This window comes from Peromyscus maniculatus, chromosome 9, assembly GCF_049852395.1.
Source record: "Peromyscus maniculatus bairdii isolate BWxNUB_F1_BW_parent chromosome 9, HU_Pman_BW_mat_3.1, whole genome shotgun sequence".
Lineage (NCBI taxonomy): Eukaryota > Metazoa > Chordata > Mammalia > Rodentia > Cricetidae > Peromyscus > Peromyscus maniculatus.
Window position 1 is genome coordinate 55,293,164 of NC_134860.1, and position 14,133 is coordinate 55,307,296.

At 43.8% G+C, this 14,133-nt stretch overlaps 1 protein-coding gene across 2 annotated transcripts in view; it reads left to right on the forward strand.

The window, feature by feature from the left end:
* Ift88 (intraflagellar transport 88) overlaps positions 1-14,133 on the forward strand; it is a 106,759-nt gene that overhangs the window by 70,537 nt on the left and 22,089 nt on the right. For both annotated transcript variants that reach the window (XM_076545090.1, XM_076545089.1), the window contains exon 23: positions 8,047-8,153. In XM_076545090.1, the coding sequence (XP_076401205.1) occupies positions 8,047-8,153 (107 nt within the window). The remainder of the gene's footprint in view (positions 1-8,046; positions 8,154-14,133) is intronic.

Genomic DNA, 14,133 nt, shown 5'->3' on the forward strand with positions numbered 1-14,133 from the left:
TCTGCCACACCCACTTTCTTTCTCCACAGGTAGCAAAGAGGTCACCAGGTCGTTAACAGAATCCACTGTCAGCCTTCTGGGTAGGAAAACAGGACCACTGAGAAGAGAACCCGTTGGGTCTCCCATTCCTAGTTTCCCTGCTGGTCTGTGGGTGCAAGGACCTTGGGCCCCCAGTAGTTGATCCTAGAATATGTGGGCCATCCAGCAGGTTTGTAAGCAGCATTCGCAGCCTCCACCTATTAGATGTTAATGGCACCCCCTCCCGCCCCCACCTCTGCCCCATTTGCTGAAACCTGAAGTCTCCCGGCTTGGCAAAATGTCCCTTAAAGGGTAGAATTGCTTCCTGATGAAAACCACTGGAGTAGCCACAATGCCTTGGTGCAGAGCCAGCAAGGCTGCATTTTTTTCCTTTATAGAGTGTTTTAAGAGTTACCCTAAAAAGTAAATGAATGATTGTGTACACTATAAGGAATATCTAAGATGACTTGGGCCTATATAATTTTCAAACAAGTGTAATCAATTGACTTTAATAACTGGAGCTGTAGTGGGGAAATTTGTGGAATGTTATCTGAAGCAGGATCATTTTCTGGTGAACCCATCAAGATTCTGTGGGAACGGCATGCATGTGGGGAGAGACGTATATGCAGGCAAAACATCCGTACACACCAGAAATCTTTTAAGTTTAAAAATTGGCCTATTTTACACACTTACAGATGATATCCTACATTTCATGGAACAGCTGCCAAAATGGTTTGGGGTTTGTTTATCTAAGTGGGTCTCATGTAGCCCATGTGAGGTGAGAACTTACCATGTAACTCAGGTTGGCCTTGGAACTAGTCATTTTTATCTTCTATAAATTGCCACTAAGCTGCTCTTCTGAGGGAGGGCAAAAGAGAGAAACAATGGTCTATTACTCCCACAGCATAAACTACCTTTTCATTGTGGATTACTAAGGTAAATGTGTACATAGAAGACTTATATAGTAATTATGACACTTCCGATTATTTTAGGACTGCTAAAATTTTCAGTGTTTTACTGATCAGAAACTAGCTATTTTTGTACACATTTTTATGAATGATGACTATATCCCAGACACCATTCAACACTAAATGTAGCATAGACCCAAATCCTTGGTGTTGTGGATCTGATATCCTACAAGGAAGAGAAAGTTAGTAGCAAGTTTAATGCTGAGAGCATGGAGGGACTGGGGCCTTAGGCCACCGGTGCTGGGCCTTTGAGGTGGCATTTAAACAGGTACCTGGAAGAATCAAGGAGAACAGTGATGAAGACATGGAGTATTGTCAGTCAGGCACAGTGACCATGTGATGTGAGACCTGGAGGGCAGGGGGCCAAGAAGTCCCGCAGCTCAGACTCAGGACCTTGGAGCAAGGCTTCACGGGGCGCTTCACAGAGATGAGGCTGAGCCACTGGAGGATCTTAAGCGAAGAATAAGATTTGACACACATTTTCAGAAGACTACCAGAATAAGGTATACTCACACTTCTGTAACTGCAGTCCACCAGCAACATGGCTCTGTAGGTAAAGCACTTGCCACACAAGCCTGTTGTGAAATGAGTTCAGTGCTCAGAATCCACAGAAAGGCGGAAGGAGAGAGCCAGCATGGCGCGTGAGCACACGCACAGACACACACACCCCGATAAATATTTCTAAAAGCTCACCGTTCTCTGGAAAGTAACAGAGACAGGCAATGGACTTGTAACAGTAACAGTGCCAGCATGGACTTGAGTGGTAGGAGTAGAAATGGTGGCGGCGATTCCGAGTACATTTGGAGTGCATTAGTGACAGTCTGTGCGAGTTTGGATATGAAATAGATCGAAGTGGAGCCTCCAGAAGGATTGAGCACTCACTGCTCTCTGAGATACGGAAAACTGGAAAGAAAAGTAGAGAAGAGGATCCAACTTGTTTGTGATGTCTTCCTCTGGGTTTCTGAGAGGCTGTGTTCATTGTACACAGAAAAGTTGGGGATCACTAACATATAAATTTATCTCAATGCATGTTTGTTTTCTTCTGTTAGAATATTATTACAAATAATTTTTAATCAGGTGTTTGTTAGCTTAATGCTAATTGCTCATTCCCAACACATTTGCAGAACTTTTATCAACTGTTTCCTGTGTGCTGGAGGACACAACAGTGTTTATTCCTGAGACTCTAGTAATCAGTCTACTGATACAGTATAGTAAGTGATACTGCTTCAAATGTTCAAAGTGCTGTGAAAGGACAGAGCTCTGAATCTGCTGGGAGTGACACTGGTTGTGGCCCACAAGGGAGGCAGCACAGCTTTACCAGGCAGGGAAGGCAAAACCAGGTATCCAGGCAGTAGAGCAGCATCCAAAAGAACAGGAATGCAGGGACACGCTCTATTTCAAATAGAGCTATTCTGAAACAAATATATATAGAAGGAGGAACATATGTTTTCTTACACAGAGACAAAAAAATTGCTGTCTAAAAATCATGACCTTACAAGGACAAAGATATAATTTACTTTTATCGTTTTAGACAAAACTTGTGGGGGGCATAGGTAGCAAAGCTGTTTATGACACTGACCCTAATGAATCCCAGGACCAGAGGCATCAAGAGAGGGAGGGGTGCTGACTGTGAGTGTGTGGAGGAGTGACAGGGTTCCACATCCCCCTGGAGTCCAGGCAGAATGAGATGAGGCTGCCGGGGAACGTGAGAGAAACACTGAAAAGATATTTAACAGAGGGGCGGGGGAGATGGATCAGGGTGAGGAGAGACTGGCTGCTCTTCCTAGCATCCACATGGTCTCACAACTGTCTGCAGACAGACATGGCAGGCAAAACACCGATACGCAGGAAATAATATTTTTTTAAACATATTTAACAGAGTCAGAGCTGGGAGATGACTCAGTAGAGTGCCTTCCATACAAGCAAAAGCACCTGAATTTGGATCCCCACCACCCATGGAAAAAGCCTAACGTGGTGGCACAAGCTTGTGACCCTAGTCTGGTGCAACAGATGTAGCAAGATCTCTGGAGCTTGCTGACCAGCCAGTCTAGCCAAATCAACAAGCTCCAGGTCCACTGAGAGACCCTGTCTCAAAAAATAAAGTGGAGAGCAATTGAGGAACATCTGGCACCCACATAAATACATGTACCCCCATACACACGTGAACATGTACACATCCATATATCAACCTGGCACCCACATAAATACTGGCACACCCATATACACGAACATGTACACCTGCATACATCACACATGGCACCTACATAAATACATGTACACTCATATACATGTGAACATGTGAGCATGTATACATCACCCCTGACACCCACATAAATACATGCACACTCATACACTCATACACACATGAACATGTACACATGCATACATCACATGCACATACTCAAACAAGATATTTAACAGTCAAAATGAGTGATTGTGAAAGCAGGCGACAGAGAAGCATAACTCAAGTATTTATGTAGAGGAAACGTAGGAGGGAGAGGTGGGGGTGGTGATGTCAGCGTGGGGCAGGTGTTCTTGGATCGTATGATTTGGTTGAGCTATCCAAACTCCTCTGCCAAAGTCACCGTGATGTGTAGACTGTGGTAAACACTGAGGAGGAGGAATGTGCATCTTTAATTACTAAAATGTAGCCTGGCTGAGGCTGATAAAGGGGTGAGACATCCCAGGACGGATCATAAAGTAATAGACTGGAGTGGACCTGCAGAGCAGTGACGTCCAAGTGAAGTAGAGGAGACATGGATAGAGAAGGGAGGTCGGGAGAGCAAGCAAGAACAGTGCCCCGAAGACAGGGGATGGACTTCAGGAAGACACAATGGCTTGTGAAGCTCGGGGCAGGGACTGTCACTCAGTGGCAGCGCTTGCGTGATATCCGGATGCCCTGGGTTTCATCTGCAGCACTGAGAAAAAAATCGTAGACGTTAGCAGCCAGAAGCCCCTGATTTTGGAAAGTCATTAGGGAAGTAGAGGCAGAAACGGAAGAGCATCGGGTGTGAAATAGAGGTGGGCGTGAGGAGTGGTCTAGGGAAGCTTCTCCGTAAGGATGAAGAGTGGCCATTTGTTGGCTGCAGGGAACAGGGGAGGAGAAAAGGAGAAACTGAAGTGCCAGGGAGCATAGCAATGAGGAAGGATGTCTGTGGGATGGAGTCATCCGTGGAGAGTGGACAGGTGAATTCTGAGAAGCACTGGAACACTGCATATGGAAGAGAGGACTTAAGAGTCAACCATCTGAACCAAGAGGACATCGTGCCAGAGCGCGTATAGAGCAGGACCAGGACCAAGAGAAGGCTGCACTCTTCTCTGTTGGCAAATACAGAGTCTGGATAAAGCTCTCCTCATCTGAGCCTCAGAAAGGGGAGAAGGCCAGCTTGGAGTGATGGGAAGTACAATTTACCAGGAAATATAAACAACTTTTTAGAATTTGATCACAATGTAAGTTAATAATTATATTGCTAATATAGCATATTAGTAATCATTAATAATAAAGTGGTATTATTAATTTATTGATAATAATTTATTAACTTATTGTTTTCATAATAATTTATTAAAAATTGTTATAGGAACCAGAAGAGAATGTAGAGAAATATTTGGCCCCTTCTGTCTCAGAAACAGAAAGTTATAAAAAGACCAGAGGACGACACAGAAGAAGGGTGTTGGCAGGTGTGCTCACAGAGAAGGCTCTTTGGGGAACTGAAAGCACATGGTAGAGTTAAAGTCAAGTGTTTGGAAAACTGGGAGGTTTTTACAGACAAAACCAAAGTAAGAGAAGAAAGAATTTGATAAAGAAGACGAGAGGGCTGAAGAGAAGGCTCAGAGGGTAACACCCGAGCCTGATGACCTGAGTTTAACCATCCCACCCCCTGCATCCTAACACACAGTGAAAAGAGAAAACTGACTCTCAACACACACAATAATAATAATAATTTTAAAGTTAAGTACAAATGTTCAATTGAGACAAAAAAGACAAGCAAGAGAGACAATCTAAGGATTGAAGGTGTTGCCAAAGACTATGAATAATGGTAATGAAAGCAGAAATCAGAGATATAGTAGAAGAAAACATTCCAGAACAGAAAAAGAACCCATCTCCTCATCTGCAAAGAAAACCAGACCAGGTGGTTGTCAGCAATGCCGTGGACACAGCAGAGCCATAGTCTTAGAAACTTGGGCTTAGCAACTGTGCTCATCTCACTTCCTGGAGAAGCAAGCCTGGCTTGGAAACTTAATTTGGAAGTTCACTAGAAAGCTGAGGCAAACTTTAGAGCCCAAACGGGATTTTTTTTCTTTGTTCAATCAAGTGAGGATAGAAACTAAGCCAGGTAGTTGTGGCGCACGCTTTTAATCCCAGCACTTGGGAGGGAAACAGAGGCAGGTGGATCTCTGTGGGTTCGAGGCCAGCCTGGCCTACAGAGTGAGTTCCAGAACATCCAGAGCTGTTACACAGAGAAACCCTGTCTCAGAAAAACAAAAAGCAAAAAACAAAAAAACAAAAAAAAAGGAAAGAAAAGAAACTAGTTTCTAGCATCTAGCTAGCAATTATAAAGTATAATTTTGATGATAGTTGTGGATTATGCTGTATGCCTCCTTACCCTAAGGCCATCAAGAAGTGTGGGTTAAGCCTGGCTGGATGGTAGGTGCCTGCAGCCCAGCAGTACTGCAGGAAGCTAGACAAACAGCCTGGGCAGCAGCGAGAGCAGGAGAAGAGTGCTGAGCTGGATTCTGGTGGACAAAACCATTGCAGTGCCAGCACACCTACTACGTGAGCAGTCTCCGCTCCTACAGAATGACTCAGAGACCCCTGCGCCCTGCCGGGGGAAGCCAGTACAGGCTCCCTGGAAGCTGGAGGAGGTAGCTCTCATGAGCCTCTGAGTGTCTGGAAGTTTGGGTTTGTGGGGGTCTTCTGCTTTGGAAATAGACACATTTTGCAACTACTTTTTCAATTAAATCAATACAATTTCAGCACACCATGAATATTTTTCAGGTATTAGAAACTTATTTTTAGGGGTTAAAATATAACATAATTGGTAGAGCACTTACCCAGCAACCCAAGGTTGATCTGCAGTATTGCTGAAGCTTGGTATGGTGTTGCTTGTCTGGGAGGTAAGAGACAGAAGGGTTAGAAGTCATAGGCTATCCCCAGCTACATAATTAGTTGTAGGCCACTCTGGGTCACATGCATGACACCCTATCTCAAACAAACAAACCAACAAACACAACTAGCTGGTTATTTTTTTCATTTTTCTTTTTATTTATTCTTCTCTTATACAATACATCCCAACCACAGCCTCCCCACTCCATTCCTCTCAGTCCCACACACGCATACCCTCTCCTCCAGACCCCCGGCTCCTGTTTCCTTTCAGAGCAGGCCTTCCAGGGACATCATTCGAACATGCTATAACAAGAAATGATAAGACCAGGCACAAACTTTCATATCAAGGCTTGACAAGGCCACCCAGTAGGAGGGAAGCAGTCCCGAGAGCAGGCAAAAAGAGTCAGAGACACCCCGACTCCTACTGCTAGGAGTCCAGCAGAAACCCCAAGCTAAACAGCCTCAGCATGTATCCAGAGGACCTGGTGCAGACCCAGGCTGGCTGCTCCATGATTGTCACTTCAGTCTCTGAGCCTCTGTGGGCGCTGCTTAGTTGATTCTATCAGTGTGTTCTCCTGGTGTCCTCCACCCCTCTGGCTCCTACACTTCCCCCCCCCCCCGCCCCCCGCCTTGAGTTTCCCTGAGCTCCGCCTAATGTTTGGCTGTGGGTGTCTGCATCTGCTCCATCAGCTGCCAGAGGAAGCCTCTCTGATGGCTGTTGTTCTAGGCACCGATCTATGAATATAGCAGAATATCATTAGGAATCGTTTCATTGACTTTTCTTCTGTTAATCGTATTTGGTTCTACCCTAGGTATTTGAGCCATCCAGCTTCTGGTTCCTGGCCATCCAGGCAGTGTCGGGCATGGGCTCCCTCTCATGGAGTGGGCCTCAAGTTAGACCAGTCACTGTTGGCCACTCCCACAAGCTCTGAGGCACCATTGCCCCAGCACATCTTGCTGGCAGGACAGATGTGGGTCGAAGGTCATTCTCAGCTGCCTAGCAAGTTTGAGGCCAGCCTAGGGTACATGGACTTTGTCTCTAAATAAACAAATCATTTGTGTAAGCCCAATTAAATATGTTGAGTGAAATGTATTTAAGTGATGTATTTAAGTATTTAGTACTGTTTTATGCAATGGCATGATGACCATACACACAGACATTCCAGGAGTGGAAGTGTGGGATGGATGGGGATGGGCAGAGGCAGAGTGTAGAACTATTCAAGTTCCTCACCTGGGTATCAACTCAAGTGTACACGTCCACCCTCTCTTGTAATTATACATATTTAATGTTGGCTTCAAACCCAACTATAAAGTGTATGTTTCTGTTAATGCAAATAATATTGATTAAAAGAATGACTTTACCAACAGTAAAAAGAACATTTACCGGTAATATCCTCCTCCTCCTTTTCCTCCTCCTTTTCCTCCTCCTCATCCTTCTTTGTACACTCTCCATTTTGTAGCCCAGTCTCCCTTACGAATCTTTATGTGTGTATATCTGTCATTGGCACATTAACAGATATTGCATCTCTGAGTTCTCATCCAGTGACTCCCTTGTGCTGTGCTCTTTCTGTGATCTGGTGGCATGAGGACATGGCAAGTCACCAACAAGGAAGTCAGTTCTCCCAGGACTAGAGATTGCAGCATGTAATGGATTTGGGGTGGGGTGGGGAGGTGAGACAAGCTCTCACTATATAGCCCTGGCTGTCCTGGAACTCACTCTGTAGCCCAGGCTGGCCTCTAACTCACAGAGATCCACCTGCCTCTGCCTTTAATCCCTTGTGCTGGCATTAAAGGCGTGCGCCACCACTGCCAGGCTATAATTATGTTTGAAGAGAAAATAGAATGCTGTCAGCATCCAGCCTTTGCCAAAAGGTCAGGCTTTCGTTGTTGGGTTGAAACTGCTCTGTACATCTTTCCTTTCCTAAATATTTCTTGTTTTGTTTTGTTTTAATTTAGGTTTGCGTTTCTTGGTTCGTCTCTGCACAGATATTGGATTAAAAGAAGTTCAAGAATATGCCACAAAACTCAAGAGGTTGGAAAAAATGAAAGAAATGAGGGAACAGGTATCTCATATGGGCCGAAAACTACTGTCTGTTAATTTTCAAAATGTCAGCCTGCTGTAGCTGAAATGCACGGGGCTAGGAGCTTGCCTCAGAGCAGAACTGGAGTTTTTACTCAATGGTAACAAAAACTGAAATTTTCTGGAAAATGAATGGATCTGGAAAGTACAATATTGAGTGAGGAAATTCAAACTCCGTAAGACAGAAACCACGTGTTCTCTTTTATATATGCATCCCAACGTGAGTGTGTGTGTGTGTGTGTGTGTGTGTGTGTGTGTGTGTGTGTGTGTGTGTGTGTGTGTGTGTAAGGATGAGTGAGCATAAGGACATGAAACATGAAAGAGGAAAGGGGGGCATGAGAGGAGGACCAAGGATGGCAGGGGGTGGGAGAGCTGATGGGAAGAAGAATCTACTAAAACCCATCCTGTTCAAAATGCTGTGATGATTCTCTACTGTGTATGCCAATTTTCAAAAGGAGAAAAGGAGAAAGATCTTAGAGGCCAATACAGAACTAACTTGACTTGGCCTACAACAATCTGAGAATGGCGTGTACATTTGCAGTCACTTGAGCAGACATTCCCATTGAAACCATTGCATGTTTAGTGTTTAAAGGATAGCTGTTCCCCCTAGAAAATAATGCAAAAATGAAAAACAATGTTTGGAGCAGAGTTGAGCAGGGAACGAAGAGGCAGAGTTGAACTGCTTTTTCTGCTCGACTGGACTAGGAAGTGTCACTTCAGTCGCAGTCTGGGACTGAATCTGATCTGAGTAGAGCAGCTTCTATGGGAGGAATCCCGGTGGCTTCTATGGAGTCCTTAGTAGAGAGCTACTATACTAATAGATAAATAATTTCGGTGTTCCAGAAGATGAAGTAACAGAGATTAATGTGGAAACTTGATTTTTATTGGTGAGACCTGTGTCCCATGAAAGCCTGTCACTTGCTGTGGCATCAGTACTTTGTTCCAGAGGTGTGCCTGTGTGGCAGAGTGTAGTGCCCAGAATACCATTGTTAACGCATTTCTGCAGCAGATGGAATGGCAGGGTTCCCACCTCCACTTCCTCTCCTACATTTGAGTCTAGAACGCTTAGGTTGTGTGTGAGTTTTGAATAGTTGCCTTTTACCAAGGACAAATATGGTCTTCAAGCTAATACTGATATATTAAAATTAAAATTCTCTTTTTGTTTGTTTGAGCTCACTATGTAGCCCTGACTGTCCTGGAACTCAATTTGTGGACCAGACTGGCCTTGAACTCACAGAGATCCTCCTGCCTCTGCCTTCCTAGTGCTGGGATTAAAGGTGTGCACTAGTACATCCAGCTAGAAATAAAATCCTAGTTTTTTTTTTTTTAAGATTTGTTTATGTATCGTGTGTGGGTGATTTGTCCGCTTCTATGTCTGCACACTAGAAGAGTTCATTGGATCCCATGGTACTAGAGTTACAGACAGCTGTGAGCTGCCATGTGAGTGCTGGGAATTGAACCTGGGTCCTCTGGAAGAGCAGCCACTGCTCTTAACCATTGAGCCAGCTCTCCACCCTAGAAATAAAATTCTAAGTGAGGAATAATGTAGTAGCAAATGATGTTTATGCAATTATCCTGCCTGCAGAGAGGATCTAATTCTCACATGCTTGCAGAATGTGGCTGGCTGTCTTCGCTTCTTAGATGTGATCTAATCTCTTGTAAAAATATTATGAGCAAACTAGTTTTGCTTTAAAAGTCCTGTAAAACATCAAGTTGATATTTATTTGCCAAGCTAGGCTGCACCATAAAGTGTGCTGTAATGGCCAATCTATGCACTGTACCAAACACTAATAAAATTAGATAACTGCATGATAGCTTGTGACACATGAACTGCTGTAAGTAGAAGTTCAAATGATTATGGTTGTAATTATGTATTTAATAAGAATCTAAGTATGCATTTAGATGAAGCACATTGGAATTGAATTCATTGCTGGGGCCCCTCATACAGGTATACTAAACAAGCGTGTGCCTCAGTTCCGAGTTTACAGTTTACAGTGAGCCCAAGTTTCTACAGTCAACTCTGCAGCCTCTGGCTCTGGGGCCTGGCTTCCTAGACTTCTAAGAAGAGTAGCCTCTTGGCTTCTTACAACTTGTGGGTAATTCATAAGCAACTTTTGTTTTGTTTTGGAGACAGGGTCTCACTATGTAACCCATGGTTATAGGTTCCATGGAACTCTCTGTGCAGCTCAAGTTAGCCTCAAGCTGATGGCAGTCCTTTTCCCCCGGCCTGCTGGAGTTATAGGTATAATTCCAAGCATAAGCTTTAGGAAACATTGATTACAAAGAATTCCTGGGCAATGTAATTTAGGAATTAAGTATCCTTAGAATTACTTTTCTCACAATATTTTCAGTTTGCCGCTAACTTACTCCCATCTTAACTCTGAACTGGGTTGAATCAGTGTAGTTGCTGTTCACTCTTCATTTCTCTGAGAATCACGTTGCCTCTGCTCCCTGCACCTTGTATCTTCTCTTTCTCTGCCCCCCTCGGCCCTTGTATCTTCTCTTGCCCTCTTTGCCTTCTTACAGTCTCAACAGTAATGGGACCCTTCTTAAAATCTGGCTGGCGTCTTTGGACTAACGTTAAGTCACAAGGACTAAAGAACTTCACTAAATTTAAATGACTGGAGTAACGTCACTGAAACTGCGCTGCCTTTTCAATCCTCTGCGTCAGAATATTTGTATGTTTATTAAGTAGCTTTTACTTGTTTCTTGCACAGGCTTCTTCATGCTATTTCATACTCATTGTACTTTGACAAAATAAAGCTACCTTTTTACGGTGAAAATGAATGGTTTCTTCTGAGGATGTATCTTGAAGGGGATTAGACTAGTATTTGACAAGCCTTGTTGTCCTTGGAAGGATGCACTTGATCACGTAAACTGTACATCAGGAATAATACTTAAACATTAGAGGAACAAACCATTTGTCAGGAGCCCTAAGGGATTAGAGAAATCTTTTTAACAAATAATCCATTTTTTTATCTGCAGTTAATTCTTATTCCTGGGTGGCTCACTCAGACTCTCCCATGTTTTTCTCACTCATCACCCATATCAACAGCTCCATGCCCTTTCAGGGCCTCTTCAGATATTTTATCACTGGCCTCAGTGTCAGCTGTGAAGCCCACTGTCACTTAGACATCTTCTGTCATTACAGCTTTGCCTGTAGTTCATACTCTGCCATTGACACGCCTCGGTCTCTTTATAGCTCAAGTCTTTATATCCACATCCATGAAGTGTCAAAAGGACACTTCACACCTTCAGGTTCCTCAGAACCTTCGGCTGTCACATACTCTGTGCTCCCTGGCTGGTTTTCTTTTCTCCCCTCCACCCATGATGCTGTTTGCATAAGAGCATCCTTTTTTGGCCCCTGCCTTTAATCCCAGCACTCAGGAGGCAGGTAGATCTCTGTGAGTTCCGGGCCAGCCTGGTCTACAGAACAAGTTCCAGGACATCCAGGGCTACACAGAGAAACTCTGTCTTGAAAACACCAAAAACAAACAAACATTGTTTTCTTTGTTCTTCAGTATTTCTCTTGGCATCATACATCAAAGAAACATTTTCCGGTGTTCTCACCTAAGTTTGGCTGATCAACATGGAGTGGAGAGGATCAGTGTCAGGGAGAGGTTGTAGGAGTAAAGGCCAAAAGCTTCTCGTAATTGTTGGGGGCCCCACTTCAGTTGGTTGTTCTTAGACTGTAAGCCTATGGGGCAGGTCTCTGTCTCCTGGCTTCTGTAAGGAAAAAGGCATTATTAGTTATGGAAGAAAATATGATAAACTTCTGAATTAAGGATGTTCCTTTCTAATGTTGAATTTGAAGCTTGTTATCTCTGCATTTCTTGTTTAGAATCAATCCTTAGGGGGTTTTCCTATGTAATTTAAATTTCTTCAGAGACATCATTGTTAACACTTATATAGATGTATTTTGATTTATTGAAACATTTCCACATTGCTACATACTCAAATGTCTTTTTTTTTTTTAATGTTCATTGGTGTTTTACCTGCATGTATGTCTGTGTGAGGGTGTCAGAAACCCTGGAACTGGAGTTACAGACAGTTGTGAGCTGCAATGTGGATGCTGGGAATTGAACCTGGGACCTCTGTAAGAGCAGCCAGTGCTCTTAACCACTGAGCCATCTCTCCAGCCCTCAAATGTCTTTTTAATACTGACAATTTTCTATGACCAGTCAGATTTTCAGGGTTTTGTTTGCTTATTTGTTTGTTTGTTTGTTGTTGTTGCTGTTTTGTTTTGTTTTTTTGCTATAGTTCTTGGCCCCTATAATTTTATTTGTGAGCTCTTCCTGCAAGAGAAGTTGACCAGAGACATTCTGTGCAGTGGCCATGTGATTGAAATCAAGACTACTTTGATCACACCTACCTTTTACCTGGAACTGCTGGAGAATCCAGAACTAACTAACCCTGTGCTCAGAAAGGGAAGGAGGAAGGAGGGGTCCTTCATCTTCCTTCTGTAACGCAGGGTGGTAACAGTAAGGAGAGCCAAAGCAAAGAGCTTGCATGACCTGCTCTTGAGGGACCCTAGCAATCTTCTTCATGTTTCTCGTAGCAGCTTTCCCTTTAATTAACTTTAGTACATCGACTTCCCTAGACATTAATTGTACCCATGGGGACTGGGGGTGTAGCTCAGAGCTGAAGTGCCTGCCGAGTGTGGGGCAGCCTGCGTTCCATCCCCAGCACTGCAGATGGGAAAAAAAACCAGCTTATATTTATCGAACGTATTCTGGAGGCAGACACTGTCTGAGCACTCGACCTGTGTTGACCATTCAACCGATCTCACTGATCTTGTGATGCTGGAGAAGGGTCACCGTTGACATTTCTTGGCTGAGAAAGCATAGACCCACAGCGGTTACAGAACTTGTCCAGGTCATGTGCTCGAGCTCTCGCTTTCTCACTCCCTTCTCCTCTCCTCTCTTCTCCTCTCTTCTCCTCTCCCCCCTGTACTAAGTGGGATTGGCTTTTTTTTTTTTTTTTCAAAATAAGAGTGCTGTCTCTTTTTCTTATTTCAAACAATAAATAATCTTTTTAAAATTCAGGGCTGGACCTGGGGGCTAGTCATAGCTGCTCAGAAGGCTGAGGCAGAAGGATGGCAAACCTGTGGCCAGCCTGAGCAACTCAGCAAGACTTGTCTCCAATAATTAAAAGAGGACTAAAAATATAACTCAACGTTGAGCACTTGCATGGTGTATCCGTAGCCCTATGTTCAATCCCAGTACCATGGGGGAAAATTCAGGCAGATTCCTTTTGTAAATAAGTCTGGTTTACTGAGAAAGGGTCTCAAAAGTTTCCCAAGGTGATCTCAAGCTCAAAGTCCTCCTGCCTCTGAGTTCCAACTGCTGACACTGCAGTCATGGCCACTGTGACCCACTCTAAATAACTTTTATTCAAATAAAATGTATGAAGAAAAAGGTGAATATCACTCATGCCACTAGTGGAGATTGATCAACATGTTATGCTCCCAGGCATTTTCACAAATGTATATGAACATGCATAATATGTATATTCTTTTTTTCTTTTGTTGGTTTTTCAAGGGAGGGTTTCTCTGTGTATCTCTGGCTGTACTGAAACTCCCTCTGTAGACCAGGCTGGCCTTGAACTCAGCGATCTACTTGCCTCTGCCTACCAAGTGCTGGGGTAAAGGCATACATATATTCTTAAAGGGAGTGACTTTTACAAAAACACTGCCTTACAACTTTTAACCTTTAATTAGCCAATAACATGGGCAACTGGCATTGCCAGCCAATGTTTTTGCTCTTTATTCCGTTACATGGCTGTTTCTCACTTAAGCACCGAGGAGCTGAGAGCCGTCGTTGGCGTGGCACCAGTGCCTCCTTCTGTGTCTACCATCACTCCTGCCACCTGAAATGAGTGGGACCCTGTGAGTTTTAGTAACAAAACCTGCATCTCCCACGTGGCAAGAACATCAGCCTGATGCTATTTAACAAGCCGCTGCT